The sequence below is a fragment of the Lygodium microphyllum genome, chromosome 29, assembly GCF_053477565.2.
Source record: "Lygodium microphyllum isolate KBCC chromosome 29, Lygodium_microphyllum_v1.1.10, whole genome shotgun sequence".
Taxonomy (NCBI): domain Eukaryota; kingdom Viridiplantae; phylum Streptophyta; class Polypodiopsida; order Schizaeales; family Lygodiaceae; genus Lygodium; species Lygodium microphyllum.
The window spans coordinates 28,434,151-28,461,352 of record NC_141163.1 but is presented as its reverse complement, the minus strand read 5'-3'; the positions used below and the strand labels follow the sequence as shown (position 1 = coordinate 28,461,352).

General features: G+C 44.0%; 1 protein-coding gene across 2 annotated transcripts in view; it reads left to right on the top strand.

Annotated features, from left to right (window-relative positions):
* LOC148010479 (uncharacterized) overlaps window positions 1–27,001 on the top strand; it is a 77,934-nt gene extending 50,933 nt beyond the window's left edge. Inside the window, exons 2-6 of one of the 2 annotated variants that reach the window (XM_087671375.1) lie at window positions 55–132; window positions 26,116–26,191; window positions 26,360–26,433; window positions 26,511–26,581; window positions 26,668–27,001. In XM_087671375.1, the coding sequence (XP_087527501.1) occupies window positions 55–132; window positions 26,116–26,191; window positions 26,360–26,433; window positions 26,511–26,581; window positions 26,668–26,707 (339 nt within the window). In that variant the 3' untranslated portion in view covers window positions 26,708–27,001. The remainder of the gene's footprint in view (window positions 1–54; window positions 133–26,115; window positions 26,192–26,359; window positions 26,434–26,510; window positions 26,582–26,667) is intronic. The other variant, XM_087671376.1, reaches the window with a different exon arrangement.
* Window positions 27,002–27,202: the final 201 nt, after the last annotated feature.

Here is a 27,202-nt window from a genome sequence, read left to right as displayed (position 1 = left end):
ATCTACCAATTTAGATGCTGATCCATTCCCTCTCATGGCGGTCTTTTTTGACAGGATTTCTATAAGGTTCTTGAAGTTGATTATGATGCTTCAGAAGAAAAGATAAGAATGAACTACCTACGACTTGCACTGGTATATTTTTTTTGCTTTTTGGCTTTGAAAATTTTGAGTGGATTGAGGTGTATTTCATTAAATCAGACATATTAGAGAAATATTTCTTGGATATATTTTTGGTTATTTCATAAATGATCGTTTCTTAAAGGTGAAGAGTGTGTTAAACTTCACAATAATGTAAATCAACAATCTCTTTTATGGGCTCACTTGAAGATGGTGTACTTTGTTAAGTCACCAGTAGGCTATTAGCATTTACCAACATTGGCTCCTTTTATTTGATACAATTGTAGGAAGGGGATCGATGCTTCTTAGCATACCATGTTGGACTTCATGATGACCTTTGCTATGTCGTCAACAATTCATCCACAATCATTTGCTTTTGTGGGGTGGCATGGCTAGAAAGATTAATGATCTCACACTCTCTTGCTCATAAAACACAACTCCTTTTAGGGGGAATGGAATGATCCCTAGACTATATTAAGGCCAACGCAATTTTGGTGGCAATTTTCTTTTTCATTTTGTTGTATTTGCTATTTTTAGTCTTAGCATTGAGCACCTATTGTATTGTTTTGATAGTTTCGTAGGCCTTTGGTCTTTTGGATCTCTCTCTTCCACATCTCCCCCCCACCACCTCCCACCCAAAAAAAAAAAGAGAAAAAGAAAAAAAACATGTTTGAAAGCATCTTCTACATTTTTCCCCTGATGGTTTTGTGACCTAGGTGAGATACACAAATACACCCTTGTCCCATGGAGTATGGTGTGCTATTGGTCAACTCCCTACATCCTCACACTAATTTTTTTACATGTAGAGATTGGTCGCTATGGAGCACATTTGGCCCTATGGAGGGCTTGACTTGAGAACTTCACTAGATTGAGCTAGAGATTGAGAAGTTTTACATATCATAGTTGAGGTAAATGTTAGAATGAGAACAATAATAGAAACAAAAACAAAAACGGAAACACCAATTTTTAGAAGAGGCGAAACAGAAATGGGAATGCTATGTCATCAAAGGGAGATGAGAGATGCATAATATCCTAGCTAAGAAGGTTTTAAGATGTGCGTTGCAAAAGTTAATGTTAGAATCGGTCAATTATGGGCAGTGCCCAATGTTTTTAGTATGTTGTGCGGACACAAGTAAGTTAATAAGTTGTATCACTACTTCTAGAGTTAGTTTAATTTCAATTGAGCTAGGGATAGGTCTAGCCTACTTAAGACCTTTAAAAGAAAAAAAAAACGGCTCCTGATCGACATGCTGTGTGTTCACCATCCTGCCATCGTGCTTCCCCCGTTTATCCTGCCACTATAGTGCCTCCCCACCCTCTGCCCCTTAGCGCGCCCCCCTCCCTGGCCACCATTGCGCCGCCCTCCCACCGCCTAGTCACCTCACGCTTCCCCCTCTCGACAGCCACCACACCCCTCCTTCTCTGGCCGCTACTATGCCTCCCCCCCTTCCGCCGTCTACCAACTTGGCCCACCACACACCCCCCGCTCTCTCCCCCCCCCCCCCTCCCCCCTCCCCCCCCCAATCTGCCTGCCTCTGTGCCTCTCTCTCTCCACACCTCTCCGCCTGGGCATCCCCCCTCCCCCTGCAGTGCGCGCCCCATCATCGTGATGGGCTGCCCCTCCTCCCCCTGCCGCTCCTTGTTGTTGCCTTCTTTGCAGCGACAACAACCTCCCCCACCAACAACATTGTAGTGTGTTTGGTAGGTTCTCAACAGGGACGCGCAATGGAAACCCCTGGTCAGACGTCGGTGCATTCAACGAGTGTCCCCTAGTCAAACACCTTGCGCGTCGTCCTCTCTGAGGAGCAGCTCTTAGCCGTCCATGCCATAGAGGTGGAGCTAAAGGAAACAACGATCTTTGGTCAGGTAGTAGGACACTCCCCATCCAGGGCCCAGCTTCGGGACTGGCTTCACTCCACGTTGCGCATCAGCACAACGCAGATCGTGGAGGTGGTTCTAATGGGCCAAGAGATCTTCATGGTATGGCTCACCTCAGCAGATGTAGCCTGTGAGTTACTGGCCAGTTCACCCTATCCGTCCACGAAGGGGGTCATCTACATGGCTTCATAGTGGAGGGATTCGTGCTCCACAACAGATTTCTTCGGCACCCGGTCACCCTTCTCTTTCACGGACTGGAAATAGAGTATTGCCAGTTGGTGGAAGACTTTGGACGGCTCTTCGGCATTGTCCTTCTTGCCTCTTTTGTGGATGCAGTGATAGCCGCAGGAGTCCCAAAGTACGGGTGGCAGTGAAAGAGACAAAGAACATACCACAGTTTCTAGAGATTGAGGCAGGCGGACACTCCTTCAGGTAGCAGGTCATCGTGACTGGGCAGCCAAGGGAGTGCTTGCGATGCTATGACTTTGGGCACCAGGTAGCAGAGTGCACGTGCTTTGAAGCTAAGGGGACGTCACCGATAGGCCTACAAGTGGATGCGGACGGCCTTACATGGGTACAGAGACGACAGAGAGGGAGACGACAGGCGGGTCGTAGGCAACCCCTCAGACACAGCCACGGCAGCAGGGAATAGGAGGGCGAGCGTCGCCCCCCCAGACAGAGCACCACGCGCCCCCCCCCCCCCCCCCCTTCCTCGCCCCACCCGATAGGACCACAAGTCTCTAGATTCACCCCCCACCCGATAGAGTGGCCTTTGGCACAAGCAGCCAGTTTCTACCAGTGTACAGAGTCTCGCTTCTCAGCCTGGTTGATTGATGCCTTGGTAGTTCCACTAGGCGCATCCATCACCCCCATGGTCCGCGCCCGAGGGCCACCATGGGGGAATGGAGTTCATCATCTAGGCCGGCAGTGAAGCGTACACGTATGCCTCATAGTTTCTCTTCTTCGTCAACAACAGCTTCCACATTGAACATATGTCTGTTCGGTCAGTCATAGGTCTCCCTATGAGTTTACACCTTGCATCTTGGAATGTGAACAGCCTCCACTATAGTGAGGCACAGGGTTCCAGGAAGTTGATTGTTCGGCAAGAGCTGCAGCCTACCCTTGCCGGATGGATCGACATTTTACTCCTACAGGAGCACAAGCTCACTCATGACCAGGCCCAACGGATAGGGAAGGTACTCCCGGGCAGTTTACACACTTACTGGGAGCACACCATCGGTGCCCACGGCAGGAGTGGAGGTGTATGCAGCTCTATTGGCCCGAGTCTCACCGCTTATGTATGAGACCACGAGACGATAGTGGCAGGGAGGGTTCTATGGATCAAATTGGATATTGGGGACTCGTGCCTTGGAGTCCTCAATGTCTATGCCCCTACTGAGGTTAGGGCACGCAACAGGTTTTGGGTGGAAATCGCAACAGGACTCCCAGAGATGGACTCTTGGATTGTTGGAGGAGACTTCAACAACTTGGAGGCTTTAGAAGACCAGTAGGGCAGAGGCAGAAACTATCAGGGCATGGTTGGGGAGGAACAGGAGGTATGGGAGCTACTGGCAGTAGGAGCACGCGATGCTTAGAGAGGCCCTACCTTCCATAGGAGGGAGAGCTCGCTGGATTTCCCTTGGGGATAAAGGCGGCTAGGTGGAGTCCTGTTGGAGCGGTTGGACAGGTTCTATGTGGGAGAGTGGGGATGCTCTCGTGGAGGCTAGATTGGGCAATTGTCGGGCACCACATTGTTCGATCATTGCCCGGTTCTCTTGACAATTGGTCCCCCGGCATCTGCCTTAGACACACGATCCTGTTAGATCCCTGATGCGATCTATAGGAGGGAGGGGGTGAAGAGATAGATTGAGCAGATATGGACCAGGGAGTGGGACAGGAGGGACAGGATCGCTGAGGAGGTTGTGAAAGTCCTAGCCAAGTCGAGTAGTATCTGCCAGGAGGCAGCTCTACAGGCTAGGTAGCAGAGCTGGAAGGAGGAGAGAGCACTATGGCGGGACCTTGCAGCCATGCAGAGATTATTACAGTAGGCACTAGGGGATCCTACCCTCCATGCACAGAAGGTGCATGCACGAACAGCCATTGTTGACTTAGAGGACAGGCGCTCAGAGTTCTCATTCCGCACTTCAGCAGCCTTCTAGGCGTGGAAGGGGGACACGATGTGCAGGGAGTTTTTCCAGGTGCACTAGCCCCGTACCTTAGGAGAGCAGATACGTAGCGTTCGGGATCAGTATGGGAGGACTCGTTCTAGCCCAGACGAGGTGATGGAGACTGCCACCGACTACTATAGGCGCCTTTTCCAGTAGGAGACAACCTCAGCTAGAGGACAACGATGTAGACAGCAGGTCTGGGGTCACATCCCTTCCCTCGTCACAAAGGAGATGGGACGCTCCCTCCTAGCCCCCTTCACAGAGAACAAACTAGAGGAGGCTTTCCATACACAGGACGGGTAGAAAGGCCTTCTTTACTACTTACTGGGAGGTGGTGAAGGACCCCTTACTGATGGCCTTCCAGGAGATTTTCACTTTAGGACAGATGCCAGGGAGTCTTTCGGCAGGCCTCATTAGTCTTCTCCCAAAAGGGGGAGACCGGTTAGAGCTTTCCCAGTGGAAACTGATCACCTTATTGTGAGTAGCCTATAAGGCACTGGCAGGGATGATTGGTAGGCGACTCCGCCGTGTGCTTCCAGACATCATTCATGACACACAAATAGACTTTGTCTAGGATAGGAGCATCCTAGACAATGTATTCATCTTCTTTGAGGCGACTGAGTGGGCTCAGCACAGTGGGCAGGGATTGGTCGTACTACTCTTGGACTTCGAGAAAGCGTATGATAGGGTGGACCGGGATTTCCTAGAGGGCACCATGGTGAGGTTGGACTTTCCCGAGGCATGGATCTGAGGGGTCTTCACACTTTATAGATCGGCTACCAGTAGGATTCTCATAGGTGGTAGGTGAGGGGAGGAGTTTCGACTGGAGAGATCGGTCTGGTAGGGCTGTCCCCCTAGCCCTGTACATGTTCCTACTCTTTGCAGAGGCGATGTCTCACTTTCTCAAGTCACATGTGAGCGGGTTACGCGGCCTCAGACTTCCAGTGAGAGAGGAGACGGAGTTGTTAGACTCAGAGTATGCAGATGACACAACACTCTACATAGAGGATGATGGGTTGATGCTGAAGAGGGTGAGACTGGCTCTTGAGGTCTTCTGTATTGTAGCGGGAACAAAAATCAACTAGCGAAAGTCAGTTGGATTCCTTACAAACCCGAACTCTATACGGAGTGGGGCGTCCACCTGGGATTTAGATGGGTGAGCAACCGCGTCCGTTACCTAGGGTTCCAGGCGGGACGCGACATCACTCCCGCCCCATAGTTTCTTCCAGTCCTTGACCCTGTCCAGAGGAAGTTGACCTTTGGAGTACGGTTTGCCTCTCCCTAGCAGGCCGAGCCCTAGTGGTTAACCAGGTCCTCTTAGCGACGGCTTGGTACATCGCCTCGTGTTGGTGCTTCTTCTCATCCTGCGTAGTTCAGCTTCGCCGCCTAGTGCGGAATTTCCTTTGGTCCGGGTTAGACAGTTCCAAGGATTCCTGGTCAAGGTGGCGTGGGCGACCATCATTCGGCATCGGTCAGAGAGAGAGAGAGCCTAGGCCCTACAATGAGAGAGAAAGGGGAGGGGGAAGAGAAAAGGAGAGATTACACGTGAGAGAGGGGGGAGAGGAGGGGGTTTTAATTTAAAAAATGAAGGTTTGGAAAAGGAGGTAGGTTTGGAAGTGCTCTGGAGGTTCAGGAACCTATAACCAAAATAATATAGTAGTAAGACAAGAACTTTCTATTCAAACTATTGAACCTCGATCTACACTTGATCTTCGTCACCTTAGCCTTACCTTCGATGACTCAATACAAAAGTGGATGCCCCTCAAAAGCTAAGATCAATAATATATTGTTTGCTAATTTTAGAATTAATGTTGTTTTGGAAATTTGTGCAAAATTTCTCATCCATCTTACCCGTCTCATCCTGAATTTCAAAGGAATTTTTAATTTCTCACACCTGGTGCCAAAAAATGTGGGGGTTTTCAATAGACTCGCCAATTTTCTGAAGTTTCTTGAAATTTCCATTAGATAATTAGGGATTTTGTTAATATCAACTCCCATTGGCGGTAAAATCTCAGGATTCATTTGTGACATTGGTCATTGGGGGTTGTAAGTAATTCTGAATTTCTGCAATTCCTCAAATTCTATACAAAAAAATTGGGGTTTTTTGCTGTCGTGCCTTTAAAGGCGTACTATAGGAGGTGGTATAACATTAAATATGATTCAGCTGCTGATAGTTTTGGTACAAACTCTACATCTTTCGCCTATCATGCTTTACCTTTTGACATATGAACTAGAATAGGAAACACACCTAGAAATAAGAATCAAGCCAAAATCCTACTAGTGGCCAAGCAATATTAGGTTGAGAATGACCCTTATAGCTTCATTGAATAGTTTGAGCAAGTTTGCAAAGTGAACAACCTTATAGGTGATGCCAAGTAAACACAAGCGTTTGGATTATGTCTAGGAGAAAAGAGAAAAACCTAGTTTGTTGGGACTGATAAGAAAGCCTTGTTCATGCTGCTCAAAGGTCTCTTTATCAAACACTTTATAAAGGCCAATTATAGTAATAATCTCATCATCTAGTTAATGGACAATAATAAGAAGATGAAAGAATATGAGACTATGTCTCAAAGGTGAGGAGTCTCTATAAATGGATCCTAGTTATGAAAAGGCCCACTATTTTACATCATGCCTCAAAGCTGGCCAATAAAAAAAATGCTCCACTGTCTTGACCGTGGCATCAATACCTCTGTATCCTACATATGGAGGAGCATGACTTTTAGTGATAACTCTGGCTCTTAATTGTTTTGTGATACACAATCGTCCATGCATCATTAGAAATCCATCTCTTAGCACAAAGTGTTCATGCCTTTGGCCATTGCAAAGCTGATCATAAACATTAGCAAAGTCCGAATCATTAATATATTGCTCTTTCATGGCATCCAACTCAGTGTGGTAAACCATGATGACGGCTGAAATTTGTGGCTTACGTGACAGTGTATCAATCACAACATTCTTTTTACCATCAATATGTATAATCTGAAAGCGAAACATAGAGAGAAAATTTGCCTATCTCATATGCTTCTTTGACAACTTTGTCTATGCCAAAAAGTACCTCAAAGTTTGATGGTCTGTTTGCACTGTAAAATCAGCTCCCAACAAATAATGTTTCCAAGTAGATAGTGCATGAATTACAACCAATAGCTCTTTCTCATGGACCTGCAAATTCTTTTCTGCACCATGGAGAATTTGGCTATCATAAGCTACAACTTGGCCGTCCTGCATAAGAACAGTCCCAATGCTATTACCACATGCATCACATTGAACTAGAATGACTTTCTTAGATCGAGCAACACAAGCACAAGATTTGAAATCATATTTTCCTTTAACTTTTCAAATGTTGAAACTTCCACTGCTATCCATCTAAATGGCACATCCTTCTTTTGCAAAGCATGCGGCTATGGAGATGCAATTTCAGCAAACCCATATACATAGTTCTTGTAGTAAGAACATAAATCCAAGAAGCTACGGATCTCATGCACATTTCTCAAAGGTAGCCATGATCGTATTGCCTCAACCTTTGTAGGGTCCATGTGAATACAATTAGCCGATACAATGTGCCCCAAAAAGTATATTTCATATAAGAAGAATTCACTTTTCTTGTCATTGATAACCAACCTATGCTCACACAGTTCATTGAACACAATGTCCAAGTGTCTGCTATGCTACGTCTCGTTCTTTGAGTAGACAATCATGTCATCAAAAGAAAGTGTTCACAAATCCTCTATGTGACTTGAAAATGTGATCTGTCATCGATTACAAGTGGCAAGAGCATTTGTAAGTCCAAAAGGCATAATAAGAAACTCATACAATTCAAAAGATGTCCTAAAAAGCTGTCTTAGGTACATCTTCTGGTCTAATGCATATATGATGATACCCACTTTTCAAATCTATATGGCTGAATATGGCTGCCCCTTGTAATCTATCCATAACATCATTGATCCGAGGAATTGGAAAGCGATTCTGTATTGTGATTTTGTTCAGAGCACAATAATCAATGTACATACTCCATGAACCATCTTTTTTCTGCACCAAAGGCACTGGAGAATAAAAAGAAGATGGGCTGAATTAGCACTTTTCTAATAGCTCATTCACTTGACTCATAATCTCCTCTTGTTGGGCTGAACTGACTCTGTAGGGTGGCTTATTAGGTGGGCTACTTCCAAGGATAAGATCTATGCCATGATCTTTTGGCCTTTTAGGTGGTAGCCGCCCTAGAAGTGATTAAGAGAAGCAATTAGTATACCTTTTCAGAAATGACATGTGCTCCTCTAACTTAGACATATTTCCAACATTCTCACTATCACCTTTATCCTTACTAAAAACCAAGTATCCTAAAAGATGATTTTTCCTTACTTTAGAAATGACACCTGTAGATACAACAAGAATAGGTTCACCTTTTAACTTTACATCAAGTGTCAGTACCTTTCCCTTATGTTGAATAGTGATCTTTTTTGCCCGAGAATCAAGTATTGCATGCATACGGTGATACCATGGCATACCAGGCAATACATCACAACCCTCAAGTGGAGCAATGAAGAACTCTTTGCTGTGCACATCCTTGTATATGCAATGGAAGCTTTCCAAAGAGCGGTGTGATGGGCTGTGCATGGCCTTTACATGTCATTCCAACTTCCCCTATGGATCCATCTCATCCTCTCTGATACTAGACGAGTTGCCATGTCAACAGAGATGAAGTTGGCTCGTGTACCATTATAAAAAATTGATGAAGTTGGCTCGTGTACCATTATAAAAAAAATCGATGCATGCTGATCCCTAATTTTGCCCCATGCTCTACACAACTTAGTAATATCATCATTGGGCTGATCACTAATAACATCGGTGCCAATCCCACTGATGTTTTGGTTTTCTTTCCTTTAGGATCTTCATGATTTTTTGATTTTCTAGCTTGCTTCTTTGTTGTTTTGGCCTCTTTTCAGGCTGATTTTCAGTTCTGCTCCTTTTCTCAGCCTTAAACAACTTTCTATTTGGCTTCTCCCCACTCTCTACGAAGCCTGAATCCTTCCCACGCTGCAAAGCATCGGCTGTAGTAGCAGTCTCTATGAGTTGAGACATGCTAGACATAGTGGATTTAATGCAAAAATCCATGATTCCTTTGGACAGTCCACAAACATATTTTTCCACTTGCTCATGAAGGGGTACGGGGCAATAAGAGGTAATAGTCAGCAATGCATTCTAGAACTTCTTATTATATTGCTTCAAATTCTTACATTCCTTGGCATTCAACTTATTCCAAGCTGTCATGATGTCGACCTCAAAGGTACTTGTCAGCCAATTCAATGCAAATATTTACTTTAATTGTACCCACGTTGACGGTGCTCTACCTTGCCTCAAAAGAGTGAACCACCATTGTAATGCATTCCCTTTTAAGAAAGTGGTTGCCTTTCGAATATCGAGGACTCGGTGAAGTTCCCCTTGAATAGGCTGCATCAAACTGCTGAATGAAAGTCAAAGCTTTCAACCTATCTTGTGCACCACTAAAGTACTCAAAACTTCACTGCTTTTCTATCCTCATCATAGTCTTTTGCTGCCCCTTTGGGTGTCAAGCTGTCATACACTAGCCACTACAAAAAGGGTATATTTGCTGAATTTACATCAAAACCAACACCAAACAGAGCATTTACACTACTAGCATTCATTCCTTCAGCCCCATAAGCATTCGGGGGTGCAGATCCAGTACAAAACATGCTACTTTGTGCCCCATGTATCAAGCCAATGCTGCCATACATGGGTTTTGCATATTTCCAGCCATACTCGAATACATTGGGCCTTACACACCATTCATTGGTTGTTGCATAACATAGGGATTTGTGCCATACATTCCCGTGCGGTCCTTGTCCAACCATAGCATGAAAAATCGTGCTTTCACCAAAATATCTTTGCTACCCCATCATAGCATGTATACCCGGTTATCCAAAATCCTTTGGATCAGCACTTCTGTGATAGCCTTACATTTGCATTCCTTGCCTCGTAGATACCAAGTGTCTTGTTTCATTAGTATCTTTGAGAGTTTCAAATGAAGAGTTTGACATTATCTTCGATGCATCTTGCTGTCATGAAGGTGTAGAAGATGTCTTTTTCTTCTTGTCTTTGCTGTCCTTTTGCGAAGCATTCATAAATTGGGTAAATTGAAGATCCTTTGCCAATTCAGCAAAGAGAGTTGCTGTTGACCTCATCCGATTCTTGAACTAGTCATCAAATTCCTCTTCACTTTGTTGGTCATCAACCTCCTTATGCCTTGAAGGCTGTGCATCTTGCCCAACAACAACATTTTTAGCTTGCTGTCCATGGTCTAAGCCTCATCCAAGGTTAGGCATTGCATTTTCTTCATTCCCATGTGAATGTTCATACTGAGAGGCATCATTACTGTTTGAGTCCATCTCACTATATGAAGATATATTGCTTTAATTTCTTAGCCGAGAGTAGAAATCAACACTAGCACAAAGCTTTGGCTTGCAATCAAGTGTCTCGGGCCTAGCAAATCAAAGAATTGAGTGGTATCCTAGCAATTGAACCATGAAACTAGCCTTCCTTTGGGTGGATGGGTAGTAGTTCCTTGATTACAACTTAGTTACACTAGTAGCATTTATTATAAAATTGAGAAATACAAATTAACTTACAATCTTGGACAATGGACATCTTGTTGGCCCCAATATCAACGCCCCTTTTGGTATTTCTTTAACTTAATTGAAGAAGAAGTTGATGTACAATGGGATTCTCCTAGTCCCTTTCGGTATTCCAACTCCCCTTGCTATCCAAAATAACCAGCAAGTCTTCAATTAGATTTGCCCCTTAATTCAGGCAGTCAATTGACCTTCACTCGTTTCGATAGAGATAGAAAATGCCCCAAATTCATTGATTTGCTGGTCCCTCCACTTGAATTTGACTGAAAACAGCTTTAGCCTTGTTGAATCCAAGTCTTGAAGCTTCCAATTTCTAGCACACTTTTTGAGGCTACCGCTAGACTCTAATTTCTATTGTTGCAGATTAGGGTTTATAGCAGAGAAATTTGAAACTTCTTGGCCTCTGGTGATCTCAATGCTATAATCTTCAAAGCAAGACTGTGGAAAGGCTAGGAGATGAGAGAGAAAATTCAGACCTTCTTTGCGAAGAACTAAAGAAAATCAGTCATTTACTGCTGTTGCCATGTCTCTTCAACCTATAGATGCTGTCACCTGCTGTTGATTGGTCTTCTCCTACTCCTAGCTGCCTCAGAAGGTCCTTCAGTGGCTGCAAATTAGACCAACAACATCTCCTTCCTCTCTCTTGCAAGAGGCTAAGTACACTAAAATGCCTCTTTCTAGCCTCTAAAGACATTTTTCAGTCTTGCATGGCATTTTTGATAAGTGGCAGCCTTCGCAAATGGTTTTTCCAGCATTATTCATAATTAAATATTAATTTTCAGTCTTTGAATACTAAAAATAAATCTAATAATTATTTCGGTGTCCTGGAAATAATTTGATTGGTTAATAATTAAGCTGGCTAGGAAACTTCCATTCGTGAGTGTCTCTATGCTATCTCTGACCATTAGATTGGCATTAGGTACCATTAAACACCGCTTCTCTAGTGTCACCAACTGACATTTATGGCCAAATGAATAACCTAGGCCAACAACTGGCACGAGATACCACCAAGTACCTATGCAGTATAACTTATAACAACCTTTGCCTTTGACATCTTGTGATTTCATCGGATCCTAGACTTGTAAATTTACTCTAACCCCAGTTATGCCTCACATATGCAATATTTACTTAACCATGTGATTAAAAATTAATCCACATGTTAAATGAGGTTTCAAAAATACATGTCCTTATGACATGTACAAACAAGCTCGGTGGTATGTGCTTGGTTTCTTCGAGACTACCGTGGACCATCTTGCAACTATTACTTGTTAGGGGCTCCCTTAATCGTTGAATCACGGAGTGTGTTTGGAGTCCAAGGAGGAGGAGGCTGACACTCTCCTTTCCGCTCTCCATCTATTGAAGTCTCTTGAATATCCACTGAGATCGACTCAATGTGGGAATCTGTTGGCGAAGCAAGCTCCTCCTCCATTGAGGGTGGAGTCTCAATAGGTAAAGGCTTCGAAGGTAGTGGAGCTGGTGCCCAATTGTCACGTGGATCTCTAAGAACGGGATTCTCAACACCCCTCTATGTAGCTAGAAACTCCGCAAACCGAGCATCGCAACTGGTGTATGAACATGTGTCTCTTGGAAGCTAGCTCAAACTTCTCTCTCTTCCTTTTCAAGATGTGTATGTAGGTATCACACTTGAACACCTTGAAATTAGAGACATCTGGCTTCTATCCAAAATAAGCCTAAAAAGGGTTTATACAATATGAAATAGATTAAGAATATGGGCAGCAGTGGCCATTGCTTCAGCCCAAAGACACTGAGGTGTCTGCCAATGCTCCATTATAGGGTGCCCCATCTTGATCACAGTGCAATTTTTCTGCTTCAATATGCCATTCTCTTGAGGGATATTTGTGTTGACAAACTCCTGGTGAATGCCACAATATGCACAAAAATGATTTAGCTCATGGGAGAGAAACTCCTCTCCCTTGTTGGAACGCAGAGTCTTGAGTTGCCTACTAGATTTGTTTTCTTGAAAGATCAACTAATCCTTAAAATGCGAGAATGCTTGGAACTTCAAGGTCAAGCAATATACCCAGTCATCGTGCTAAAATAATCGACAATTAGCATAAAGTACAAACTCTCCTTAAGGAACTCCATCCTTATGGATTCACATAAGTTCCTCAAAACAAGCTCCAAGGGCTCCTTAGCCCATTGTGAAGCCTTGTTGGGAATAGCATCCTTATATTGCTTTCCATGAATACACGATACACTAGCGGGTGGCTCATCCCAATCTCTAGCAATTCACATACCAGCTGACCACAAGTTACCTTCTTCCGAAGATACTTATAGTTGATGTGGCTAAATGGAGCATGCCAAAGCTCGGTGTGAGTCTGTGAAGAAAGAAGAGAAGAAAAGGTAAAAGAGACTGCATCTTGTAGACTCCATTCTCCTCATGTCTTGCGCACAAAGGACCTGTTGAGAAACACCATCAAGAACTCGGAAGGAGTCCTTATCAAACTCAATTGTCAAACTAAGAGCACAAATCTTGTGCACTGAAAGAAGATGATACCCTAGACTCGGCACATAGAGCACCTCTAATGTGTGGGCACCACCTTGCCCATCTAGAATCGGCTATATATTACCCTTGCCTTTGATGACAACCGAGAAATTATCACCTATAAGGATTTGGCCATACATCAAACGCATATGGGCAATCCATTCTAAAGGAGTAGTCATGTGGCGAGAAGCTCTACTGTTCACAATCCACTCATGAGACTGTGGGGCCATCATTGTTGCATCAGTGGCTATCGGAGAAACATTCTCTATCACCTCCAAATGGAGGGAGATGGCCAATGAAGGAGTAGCCACCACTCTTGAGTCCTTTGTAGTCTTCTCTTTCTTGGTGTCCTTGTCCTTGTCGGGGCAATCTTTCTTCCAATGACCTGTCTTGCCACATATGTGATAAGTAGACTCCTTAACTTTGTCTTGTTTGGACTTCTCGTCCTTCTTGTTCTTCTTGTTATTCTTCCCCTTTTGTTGGGAAGATTGTTTGGTCAAAGCCTTTGACTTGGGAGCATTCTAACCTTTGAGTTGTTTCTCTTGGTCCAAGACCATAGGAATCAACTTCTCCCACCACTTAAGGGTCTCTGTTTGCCCTAAAGCAATCAAGTCTGAATATAATGCACTAAATCGGGGTAGTAACTAACAAAGAAGAGTTCTTGCCATGTCCTCCAAGGGTATCGCCTTCCCTATATTCTAGATCCGCATTCGCAATTGCTGAAGCTTATTGACATGCTATTGCATAGAAGAAGCCTTGTTAGGACTGTCTTCATCTAAACCTCCAAAGACACCCACTTCATGACGGTCATCCGATTGTAAATTTGATCAAGCTCCAACCATATCTCGCGAGCCATTGTCTAGCACTCGATGTGAGTAATGATGGTTAGAATACAAGAGAGAAAAAGGAAAGAACGGATGCAGGCATTTAATTTGTCCCAATGTGCCTGTACCTTCATCAACTCGGCTTTCTCAACTATAGAAAGCTTGGAGACATCATGAGCTATAGGATGGTTTATAACCTCAATCACAAGCTTTGCCAAATCATAAGACTTCAAGATAGCAATCATCATTATGTGCCAAATGCAGTAATTCTTCCCATCAGGCATTTGATTTGAAGGACGAGTTGGCAACATGGGGACCTTATGGTCCATAATAGCTTGAAATTTCGCATCAATTTTGGTCGACATTGTAAATGGAATGACTTACACAAAAACAAGGGCAGCCTACTCAGACTCCATGCATGGTGTTGGTGCCTACTAGGGCTTCCTTCTCTTGTTCTCAAAGAATTTTACCTATCAAAGGCAAAAGGATGAAAACACAGCCTTTCCTCCTTCATGTCAAAAGATGATGTACCAGCGAGACAGTAGGGTTGGCGGGGAGGAACACGGAGTGAACTCGGCAAACATGGAGAAGAGAAGAGAAGAGAAAAGAAACTCTGATGAATGGAATGATGAAGATCTGAATCATGGAGTGAATGTGATACAAGGGAACAAGGGTGCCGTAGCATAGGGAAGATGATGAAGACAGCCATGAACCACGAACCGCAATGTCCTCCTGAAGGGGTGTGAGGGTAGTGAAGAGGCTGGAGAGAAGAGGTGACGGACTGAATGAATCAATTGTGGTGAATGAATGAGAGAGTGGCCTATAAATAGGCATAGTCAGTCTAGGATGGGGCCCCTTTTTGGGGCTGCAAACCCTAAACACAAAACGCAGAAACACAAAAAACGCAAACTGCAGATGAAGGGTGAAGGGTTTCTCAACACCCCCTCTCAAGCCCAAAAAGGGGAACAATAGAAGAATGAGGTGGAGATGCAATGCTACATGCTGAAGAATGCTCATGCAGCAGGTGTCACTTGGACAGTGTCCCTCGTGGGGAAATTGTTCACTTGCCCAAGCGCCCTAGTACAAAGATGATGAAAACATCCAATGCATAGGAGGAATGTCGGTCTTTGTGTAGTGCCAAGAACCATAAGGATATGCCCGTACTCAATCTCGGGAGGTGGCTCCATGCTGACCAAGAGACGAAGGCAAGAAGAAGAGGAGGAAGAAGATGTAGAGGGTCTCGAAGATCCAAGATTTCCACTTGAAAGGGAACCTGCAGTAAAGACCAGTAGACAGAGTGAATTGGAGAACCCGAAACACAACCTCGGGAGAGAAGCCACTAGCTCCGTGCATCCATGTTGGAAGGAATACGAAGGCCTTGTCACCAAGTCGTGGCTGAACCTCCGAGATCCCAATCTAGGTGGTACCTGAAGATCCTTGGTATTAGTAGAAGAGATGACTGGTCGAAGACAGCCACCCCAAGAAAGTAGAGGATGGGTGAAGAACTTCATGTGGAGTAGGTTCCCCCTTTGAGGTGGGAGGTGGAGGGGCCCCCGTTGAAGTCGAAGAAGAAGTAGATACCCCCTCTGAGGGCAAAGAAATAACATCCCTCTCTGAAGAAGATAGGGAATCCAAAAGCTCATGGATTACGGACTCTGAAATGTCTGATGACGAAGGAAGTGTTGCCGATCTTGCTGAAGAAGGTATCTAGGGTGCCGAAGAGCTTCCAGAGGTAGCCTCTCGAACCCGAGTAGTCGAGGGTGGGGAAGGGTGGGGCTCAAAATGAGCAAGAGGTGGGCAACAGTTGCTGTCTCTCAGTGGAGCAAACTGGGTAGCCAAAGAAGAGGAAGGAGTCGAGCAACCACTGTTTCTGGAAGGAGCAGACTGACGAGGAGACAGTATCAAACAATCATTGTCTCTTGATGGAGCAGACTGCAGATCCATAGGTTGTGGAAGCCACTGTACCTAAAAATAAGTGGGAGAAGACTACCGCTGACATTGCGACAATCTCCAGGAGGTCATAGTGCCGATCGATCCTCCATGTGCTCGAAAGGACTTAGTGCGCATCAGGTGCGTCTTAGTGCCTTGAGCATAGTACTCCGATAGTCGATGTAGAACGATCTCTGTGGCCCAGAAAGGAGAGGTGGCACAAGGAGTGCCTGGAAGACACATATACTCCGAGGGGGTGGGGAGCAAGGGTCGAAGTCAGCAAGCATCAGTGGTGTGTCCGATGATGCCACAATAGGAGCACCCAATAGTCGGGTCATATGTTGGTAAAGAAGCTATGGGTACCAGTGTGCCTTGCTGAAGAAGGAAGAGGTCAGCCACTATGAACCACGAACCGCAATGTCCGCCTCAAGGGGTGGGAGGGTAGTGGAAGGGCTGGAAGTGAGCTGTCAATGGGAGGAGGATGCGACCAGCAGTAAGAGATTGCAACCAGTAGAAAAACGTGGGTGAGGAGAGAGAAAGACTAAAAACGTAGGCAGGATAGCTTGCAGGACAAAGAAAGACTAAAAACGCAAGCAGGACAGCTTGTAGGAGAGGGAAATGCTAAAAACGTAGGCAACAGGTGAGAGAAAGACTAAAAACGTAGGTAGAACAGCCTGCAAGAGAGAGAAAGACTAAAAACGTAGGCAGCAGGACTGTAATGATGTGGCAGGCTGTACGGCAGCAGGTCTGCATAGGAACAGCAGTCGCCTGACTGAAATCAGCTCCAAACTGCGTGAAGAGGGCTGGAAATCAGGCACCAACTGATGGAGACAGCAATGGACAGCTTCGGCTGAGATGTCCTCCGGGAATGGGGTGTGGGCAGCAAGCTGAAACACCTGAAATCTACAAAAATGAGATTTTGATGCAGTGAAAGAAGAAGAGAAGTGGATGCCGAACCCGCCACCGGTTTTTGCCTCCACTGGAGTGGAGGGTCTTCGCTGCTAGGTGAGCAGATCCTGCTCTGATACATGTCAAAAGATGACGTACCAGCGAGACAGTAGGGTTGGCGGGGAGGAACACAGAGTGAACTCGGCAAACATGGAGAAGAGAGAAGAAACTTTGATGAATGGAATGATGAAGATCGGAATCATGGAGTGAATGTATCATGGAGTGAATGTGATACAAGGGAACAAGGGTGCTGTAGCACAAGGAAGATGATGAAGACAGCCACGAACCACGAACTGCAATGTCCTCCTAAAGGGGTGTGAGGGTAGTGGAGAGGCTGGAGAGAAGAGGTGACGGACTGAATGAATCAACCGTGGTGAATGAATGAGAGAGTGGCCTATAAATAGGCATAGTCAGTCTAGGATGGCGCCCCTTTTTGGGGCTGCAAACCCTAACACAAAACGCAGAAACGCAAAAAACGCAAACTGCAGGTGAAGGGTTTCTCAACACTTCATGAATAGTAAGGACTTGCAAGAAATTGTCAAAATGACTAAGTGACCAGAGAGACAGTAGGGTTTGCGAGGGAAAACACAGTGTGTGTACGGCAAACACTGAGAGAGAAAAGAAACACAGAAGATGATGAAAGATGAATCATGTTGATTAAGTGAATCTGATACAAGGGTGCCGTAGCACAAAGGAAGCCCTGGAGTGTAGAAAGATTGCTGAAGAAGCCTCTGAGTTTGCAAATGTAGGATGAGGAGGTGTCGCCTGGAATAGGGAGATTGCCATCGAAGGGTGAGGAGCCTTTGAATCTGGAAACGCAGGGATAAAGAGTGGTAGCTACGAACAGGAAAACAACCGATAAAGCCTCCGTTTGCAAATGCAAGCCTGATGAGGTGACGCTAGCTGCTAGAGTGATGTTAGAAGGGTGGGAAGCAGCCATGAACCAAACGCAAGGTGCAACTGCCTTTGATGAAGGTGACGCCTACTGGAGAGAGACGCCGGATGGTGAGGAACCTCCTTGGTAGCCAAACGCAAGAAGATGGAGCCGCTAGAAGGGTGGAGGATGACGCCAGATAGGGTGGATGCTGACGCCAAGAGAGTGTGGACTCCAGACGCAAGGTGTAGGAGCACAGAAGATGCTGCCACTAACAATGGAGAATGGACGCCAGCTGAAGAGGAGCACAATGCGACCATAAACGTAGCCAACTGGAGATGAAGGCTAGAGCCAGGAGAGTGTGGAGATGGTGGTAGGAGAGGAGAGAGAGTGTGTCACAAGACTGACGAAGAGAGAGTGGGAGTGATGGATTGAAGGATCAGCCTTGCAGAATGAATGAGAGAGTGGCCTATAAATAGGCATAATCAGTCTAGGGTGGTGCCCCTTTTCGGGGCTGCAAACCCTAAACGGAAAAAGCAGAAATGCAAAAACGCAAAGTGCAGGTGAAGGGTTTCTCAACAGAAATAGCAACCTTGCTCTTTCTCTGTGCATAACTTGTTCACTGCAGCCTCCAAAGGCCAAAAACTCAAACTTTTGTCGCAAAGACTTCTATGCAAAAAAATGCTATACCCAACAAAAATGCATTTTATTGCCTTGTTCTCGAGCTTTCCACGAAACTCTTTGGGTACATGTGTATATGCAACATAACCAAAAACATGAAAGTAATCCATATGAGGCTTCTTGCCATACCATGCCTTATATGGTGTAATGGTCTTCAATGCTTTTATAGGAGCCTAGAGCACTATTCAAAACATGATTTTTACTATTTCTCGAAGTGGCGGTAGAGTATCGTTAGTTAGTGGAGGACTTTGGACGGCTGTTTGGCACAGTTCTTCTTGCCTCCTTCGTGGATGCAGTGATAGCCCACAGGAGTCTCAAAGGTATGGGTGGCTGTGAAAGATGCAAAGAACATGCCAAAGTTTCTGGAGGTTGAGGCAGGCAGACACTCCTTCAAGCAGCAAGTTATTGTGGCTGGACGGCCTGGGTAGTGCCTGCAATGCCATGACTTTGGGCATCAGGCAACAGATTGCATGTACTTCGAAGTCAAGGCGACTCTGCCAACAGGCTCGCAGGAGGATGCTGACGGCCTTACACAAGTCCAACGACGACAGAGAGGGAGACAATAGGGGGGGCCTTAGTCAGCCCCTCAGACATAGCCATGGCAACAGAGAGTAGGAGGGCGAGCGACGGAGCCCCGACAGAGCACCCCGCAGCCCCTCCTAGCACGTCCCACCTGGCAAGATCACAGACTTCCATATCCACTACCCATGGAGGCGTCACAGGCTACCTCACTCAAGATCCCATAGTCCTCATTCCCCCCCCCCCCCCCCCCAAAACATAGCCACTAGCTAATTTGTCCTTCCATGTTGCCCGTCACACTTCCCCAAGACAGGCGCAACTGCTACCACAAGAGTTCTTTTGCAGTGGCCCGTGGTCCTACTTGAGAGTTGCGGAGCGCAGAGAGTTTCCACTACCTCTGGAGGTGGGGATCTTTGTAGTCTGCAAGTCAAGGAGTGGCAAGGTCCATTTACTAGCACCACTGGATGGACCAAACTATGCTTTCTTCCTTCAGACCTCTCATTTAGGAGAGTGGACGATGACATAGATAGAGGAGGAGGTGAAGGGCCAGGTGGTAGACCACATCTCCCAATGGATGGGAGGAGGAGGACTATCACTCTTTTTCCAGCAGTGGCAAGGTTGCATGATGGACATTAACTGGTGGGTTGGAGCCGAGGTCCCACATTTGAGCATTATTTTTCGAGCCCCTCCACAGTGGAGAGCACCGATGGATGTGATTGAGTGGTCCTTGGCACAGGCTGCCCATTTCTACTAGTGTGTAGAGTCACGCCTCTCAACCTATCTGATAGATGCCCTAGTGGTACCGCCTAGAGCATCTATTATCCCCATGGTCCCTACTCGAGGGCCACCATGGGGGAATAGAGTTCACCTTCCAAGCCTGCGGCAAAGCGTATTTGCATGCCCCATAGCTCTTATTCTTCATCAGTAGCTTCCACACCATTCGGTCAATCACAGGCTTCTCTATGAGTCTACATCTAGCATCCTGGAATGTGAATAGCCTCCACTACAGTGGGGCACGTAGTTCCATGAAGTTGATTGTTCGGCAGGAGTTGCAGCCTGCCCTTGCCGGATGGATTGGCATCTTACCTCTGCAAGAGTACTAGCTCACCCCCACCTAGGCCCATCGGGTAAGGAAGGTACTCTTAGGCAGTTTACACACCTATTGGGAGTACTCCATCGATGCCCACGGCAAGAGTGGAGGCGTATGCACCTCTATTGGCCCTTTGCCCTTCATCTTTTTCAGCTGTGCCTTTTCAAATCGCAGCTATACATAATCGCCCTCTGCAAAGCACGCCTTTGACGATCAACTACTTTCTTTTACTTATTCTGTGATCTTTGATGCGCATACTTAACCTTCAGATAAGCTGCATCCATGCTTTCCACATAGCAATCAAACTCAAAGATCTTATCTTTTTGCGCAAAATAGGGGGTACTTTCTTACCACCCTCTATTCAGCTTGCTGTTTATTAGGACAGCTACGTGCCATATGCCCTTCCTGTTCATAAATATAGCATTTATTTGCAGCCATCAACTCCTTACATCGTGCATCACTTTTCCCTCTCTTTCTTTGTGATCTGTTCCTCTTCCCAGCCTTATTTTCAGATCTTTCCTGATTTTCAGCTTTATTTTCAGATTTACCCTTTTTCTCAGCCTTTGCATCTTTGATATGTGAATGGCATCATCATCGTGGAGTCCTGCATCCTTTCCACGCAGCAATGTGTTGGCTGTAATAGCAGTTTGTATAAGTTGAGACATGCTGGAAATAGTGGACTTAATGCAAAAATCCTGAATACCCTTTGGGAAACCACAAATATACTTCTCCACGTGCTCATGGAGGGGTACTGTGCGATAAGAACTGGCAACAATACATTCCAAAACTTATTATTGTACTGATCCAAGTTCTTGCAATCTTTGGAATTCAACTAATTCCAAGCTGTCATAATGTCTACTTCAAAGGTACTTGTCAACCAATTTTGAAGCAAACATTTGCTTGAACTGGAACCAAGTGGTAGGTGACTTCCCTTGAATAAGAAGTGTAGTCCACCACTAAAATGCATTTCCCTTAAAAAACGTGGCTGCCTTTCATATCTTATATTGTCCCTTTGGTTACTTCATGACCTAGGACTCATGTTTCAATTTGTCATGTTGGCAAAGCGAATTGGCTTGAATATCTTAGGTTCTAATAGTTATGTACTTGATTCAATAATTTCTAATGAACTATGTATGCAATTTAATCATTTCAATTAATTAATAATTGTGAAATTTTCTCTAAAGAGGTTACTGCTATTCAACAATTTTAATCACTTATTTTAATAAACAAATTTACTTTATATAATTTATAATTCCAACAAAATCTATTTCTCTATGTTTATATGATTTATAAATACTAAGAAAATAATTATTTATATTTATAAATTTCAAATACTAAAGAAATATTATTGATGCAATTTTCACTTTTTCTATAAATAGTTGTCTCCAGAATAGGCTGCGTCAAACTGCTAAATAAAACAAGTGCTTTCAGCCTATCTTGTGCACCACTGAAAGGCTCGAACTTTACACTTTTGCTACCTTCATCATAGTCCTTCGGCGGACCTATGGGAGTCAAGTTATCATAAATGGGCTATTGCAAAAAGGGTGCATTGGCTGTATTTGCATAAAAACCAGCACTATCTGAAACACCTACATGACCAGCACCAAATCCTTTTGCACCAACAGTCCTTGGGGATGCCGATACATATCCATATGGCCCAATTTGTGCCTCAAGCATCATGCCTATGCTGCCATACATGGGATTAGGCATTCCACTTGCATTACCCAGATACATTGGGTGTTGTGAGCCATGCATTGGCTGCTGCATACCATAGGGATTTGTGCCATACATTTCCGTTTGCGGTGCTTGTCCAACCATAGCATGAAAAATGGTACCACCACCAAAGTATCCTTGATGTCCCATGCTTGCATGTGCATAATTGCCTTGCTACCCATGTTCCGATGGATTGGCACTACCAACTTGGCCACGCATTTGCACTTGCTGCCCTACGAATACCAACTGTTTGTGCTCATCAGGCAGTGTGTGCTCTTCTAAAGAAGGATTAGGCATTTTCCTTCGGTTCTTGTGGCTGTCCCGAAGCTGTAGAAGGTGTCTTCTTCTCTTTGCCTTTACTGTCCTTCTTTGGGGCATTTAAGATTCAAGTAAACTGGGGATCCTTTGCCAATTCAGCAAAAAGATTTTCTGATGTACACATTCAATCCTTGAAGCTATCATCAAATTCTTCAGCCCCTTGCTGGTCATCAGTCTCTTTATGCATTGAAGTGCCAACATTTGGGTCATTTTCCACATTTTCAGCATGCTGTCCATGCTGGGAACCATGCCCAACATCAGTCATTGCATTTCCCCCTTCACCATGTGATTGACCAAGGAGTGATGCATCCTCTCCACTTGATCCCGTATCACCATTTGAAGACATGCTTGCTGTAATTCACCGCACTAAAGCTAAATCCCATATCAATCCCAAAATCGACCTCAAACCTTTTCGGCAATGCTAGTGCCGCTCCAAGGAGGTTGAGAGGGGGTCTTCCCCAAGGAGGTAGCACAGTTTCTCCACCACCTAGTATCCATGTTCATCAATGGCTAGTCATTGCTGCAATGGACTTTGAAATTTCCCCATAAATTAGTTCCTTGTGGCCTATGTAATCAATTCAATCATCATTCCACGAATAAGCTAGTCTTAGGATTCCTAAGTTACTCATAGGATTCTCAAACTAGTTAGGCTACATATTCTTTAGGTCTACATTATGCTAGTCTTTCCTTAGGCAATCTTGGCTAGATCTTCAAGCTACTATAGATTACCTCTATGTCTTCTTATTTATTCTACTGCACATTTATTCACTTATCATTCATTTATGTCGCGTCGATACTCTCTTAGATGTTGCCAACATTTTCACCAAAGCAATTCCTCGCGAGAAGTTTGAGGCTTTTCAAAAGTCCTTGAACTTGCTACCCCTTTGGTGATTGATCTTCTTGTACTTCCATCACATTGTCACTACCGGGGGGGTGTTAGAATTAGCCAATTCTATCGACAGGTGCCCAATGTTTTAGTCATTTAGTTTGCAGTGTGAACACAACTAGGCTCATCCAATGGACTACATTTGTTTCCAGCATGCTGACACCATCAGTTTGCGGCTGTTGGAGATGTCCATTTGCTATTGGCTTGATCTAGTGGAGCTTTTGTGCTACTATACATGTGTTTTCTGCACTATGTGCTCTAGCATCTACCACCAAGTCTGCCTTGGTGTCGCCAATTCCTCTAGCATCAGCTGTTGAGTCTGCCTTGGTGTCGCCAGCTCCTCTAGCCCCTTTAACATCAACACCAGCCTTTTTTTTGCTGTTCCAGCTGACGCCCAACTGTTTTCATTCAACATTCATTCAATTCAATTCCATTAGATTCCACTCTACTCTATTTTGCATTTTTGTGTTTTTGTCTCTAAGTTATTGTACTTTACTCATGTTTATAAATTCCAATGCAAAACTTAGCATATATTCACACAAATGAGCTTTTCGTTGGTAGAAATGCATTTGATGATGAAAAATTCTACCCCATTGAGGTTTCCCCCCACATTCATAGCAAAGTTGTCCCTAATAGTCAAGGCCTAAATTAAGGTATTTGGGTGCTTTGCACATGCTAGAAGACCTGTGTCATCCTTATCAATAGAGCTATTGTCTTCTTGTCTAGCATCAATAAGGGGCTCAATGGTGTGGTACTCCTAATTCTGCATAATCTACTCATTTCTACATCTTTCGCTGTTTCTATGCTTGACATTTTTTAGCCAAAGAAGGAAAGCCTTGAAGAGGACAAAAATGTCAGAACACTTTTCATTCAAGCTTCCAAGTGTAATCCTTTAGTGTGTCTCTAGGAAAGCTTTGAAGAGGAGACAAATGTCAAAATACTTGTCACTCAGGCTTTCAACTCTAATTGTTTAATTTCTGTGTCTTTTAGTTTGTCTCCATCTCTTTTATGTGTATATGGTTGTAACCATTTTTACATGATTGCTATCTTCAGCCTCTATTGTTTATTCTTTCAATTTCCTTGAAATATAATATTTGAATTGTTAAGCAATCTAAGATGTACGGGCCACTTACATTTATGACAGAGATGGCAAAGTTTGTATGCCCATAACTTAACACCCAGAAAATATTGAGTATGGGTGTGTTGTAACATTTCGCAAGCATCTGCCACATGGGCATACCAATAAACTGATATATCTGCCTTTGTTTGGCCCAAGTGCAGTGGGAGTATCTGTGACTAAGGTGGATTCCACAAAAAAGAGGAGAGGTCTAAAGATAGAACTGCAGATGAGGCCTGAGGATGAAACTAGAGAGATCAATCTTAAATCTGAAGAAATTAAAGATGGAGATGTGACATAGAAAGAATGGTCTGTCCACATAGAGCATTGGCTCTGTAATCAGGAATGAATTATGACACAGTCCTGCCTGTGCTGAGAAACTGGCCATTGTTGATAGTACCAAGGGACTTCCAAAATGACATCAACATGAGCAAGAGCAATGAAGTCAAAGTGTATATGTAAAATCTCCAAAAGCCCAATCATCAGTATTGAGCAAGCATTGCTGAGTTGGAGTTTCCTCAAAGGGACGATCTGAGTACTAAGTAGGCATCCCATTTCACCACAAAAATCTGTACTGATCAATTCATGGTAATTGGGAAATGAGCTTCACTGGGATTGAAACGCAAAATGCCTGGAGTGAAACGGCTAACTGAAACAAGGTTTTTTAATGGAAAACAATTGTTTTTTCTTGCTTTTTTGATAGTTTTTAGACACTCTGCGTATATGATAGACATCATTGGTTTACATGAAAGGATTCGCATGGTATAAATGTGTAATTTACAACTCGTTGTTTAGAAAAAAAGCTATCTCATATATATGATTCAACTGTTTCACTTGGCATTACACTTGGGACTTTGCCTAAAGGTGAAACATTTCAGGGTGAAACACAACATTTCAGGGGTGAAATGTTTCGCAGTTACCTTGGATCAACTGTGGGGCACTCTTAAAAATATCATAAACTTGCTCATATCTGGGGGTTGCTCAGATGACAGCAATGTTGTTCAAACTGCAAATGCCATTTTAATGGTAGCGCCACGATGAGGAGCTTGGACAGCAGCAAATATTATTCAGCATATATGGATTGTGGGCAGCAGGATCAGATGAGTCAAATGAACTATCAAATCAGTAAGCCTTCTTTGGGAATCTTAGGGTTCTCTGTTCAGAGTCTCCCAAAACCACTGCTTCTCAATCCAATTACCTAGTTAACAACTTGTTCTAGTTCTATTTGGGGACTAGGCAAGTCATTTAAACATTCAATCTACTCACTAGGCATCATAAATTAGGGCTCCTTATGAATCTGTAGTAGGCCTGTTATGGCCTGAAGCCAATAGCTAGTTTAATTTGCTTAACTCTTATGTCTAAACTGTTATTATAGATAGCTATCTCTTCTTTTTCCTTGCAGAGGTCGGCCAAGGAAATGAGAGCCTATAAATAGGTTGCAAGTTACTAGTGCTTGTGTATAACAAACTCTCGGGTATTGCTTAGTAGTCCCAGGTTAGCACTTCTTTTAAATCAAAGTAGCTTTGAGAGGAGTATTCAGTACTGCAACCTAGAGTGAAGCTGCAAGAGGAGGTTTTAGTACACCACCCAGACTAGTGCAGTGTGGAGCAAACAACATTGTAACATTGATGTATTTTCACTATTGACTGTGCATCTTCTGCTGCCCAAAGTGATCCAGGATGGAATGGCTCTTAGGTTATTGCATGCTTCATTGTTGTCCCTCCATGCATATTTTGGTGTCTGGTTGTCTGGCAGTTTTAATAGAACTCAGCACATGAATTGACCTTTAGTGCACAAATGATTTGATTTTTCTTGATTCTTAACTTAGTTTGTTGTTTTTTCAAGCATTTATCCCCCAAAAAGCAAAAGAAAAGCCTTAGTCATGTCTCTTTGCTTTATGCAGAAATGGCATCCAGACAAGCACAAAGGAGAAGAATTTGCAACTGCCAAGTTTCAAGAAATCAGTGAAGCATACAAAGGTATATTCAAGGTCATATGTCCTGTGGTAAGCTGATTATTAATGTAAATTGGCATGTTTGGACAGTGCTTTTGCAGTGTTATAATACAGTCAATCATCAGAAATTTATCATCAATTTGGCACTTTTTCTTTAATGCACAATTCCCTTGTTTGGGTGCTGTATGAGCAGTGCTGAGCGATCCTGTTAAACGCCTTGACTATGATATGGGAGGAGAGATTGATATTCAGCATTACTCAATAATTGTAAGTGAATAATTTTTACCACATTTTAAAAGTCTTGTTTTCTGAGACAGAATTCTCATGTTTAAAATTTTCATCAGGAATACCTCAACAAGTTCAAGGGATTAATTTTAACCTGCAATGGCCTTGGGATTGACACTACACCACAATGGTAGAGTTCCTAGACATCTGCAACCATGGTGTAGTTTGATTACCAATGGCTGACACATCTGATTGCAAAATTATTTTCTTCTTCAGGGCACCTCATTCAGTGCGAGTAGGTTGTGATATGCAATAAGCAAATAGTTCATGCAAAAAGCTGGTAAAAGCAAACATGGGACATTTGGCTGATTTGCTTTTGTATGCTTCAAACAAGTTATGTAGATGTTATCAGGAGCAACTGTCTGCTTGTGACATTTTCTTAGAGCAAGGGCAAACACCATAGGAATCAGAAATTGTGGCCTTGGGAAACCGAGCCGTTCAGATCTGTAAATCTTTATCATGAGCACCTGGGGATACTGAGTGTTTGGTTTGGGCTTTCACACGTGGAGAACCTTATTCACAAAGATTAAGGAGTCAAGCTGCTTTTGTCCTCTTCATTGCAATGGCATTCTGATCCCCACTCATACTCCAGGATGGTTAAGACACTGTGTTTGCTTAAGCTTGATTGTAATGGATCAGGTAAATACACATAGTGGATTGACTTTATTGAGGACTGTTAATTGATTTTTATCTTGTATTGGTCCTAAAATAACAAATACAGTAGTTAAGAGAGAGAGCTAGTATTAGTGAG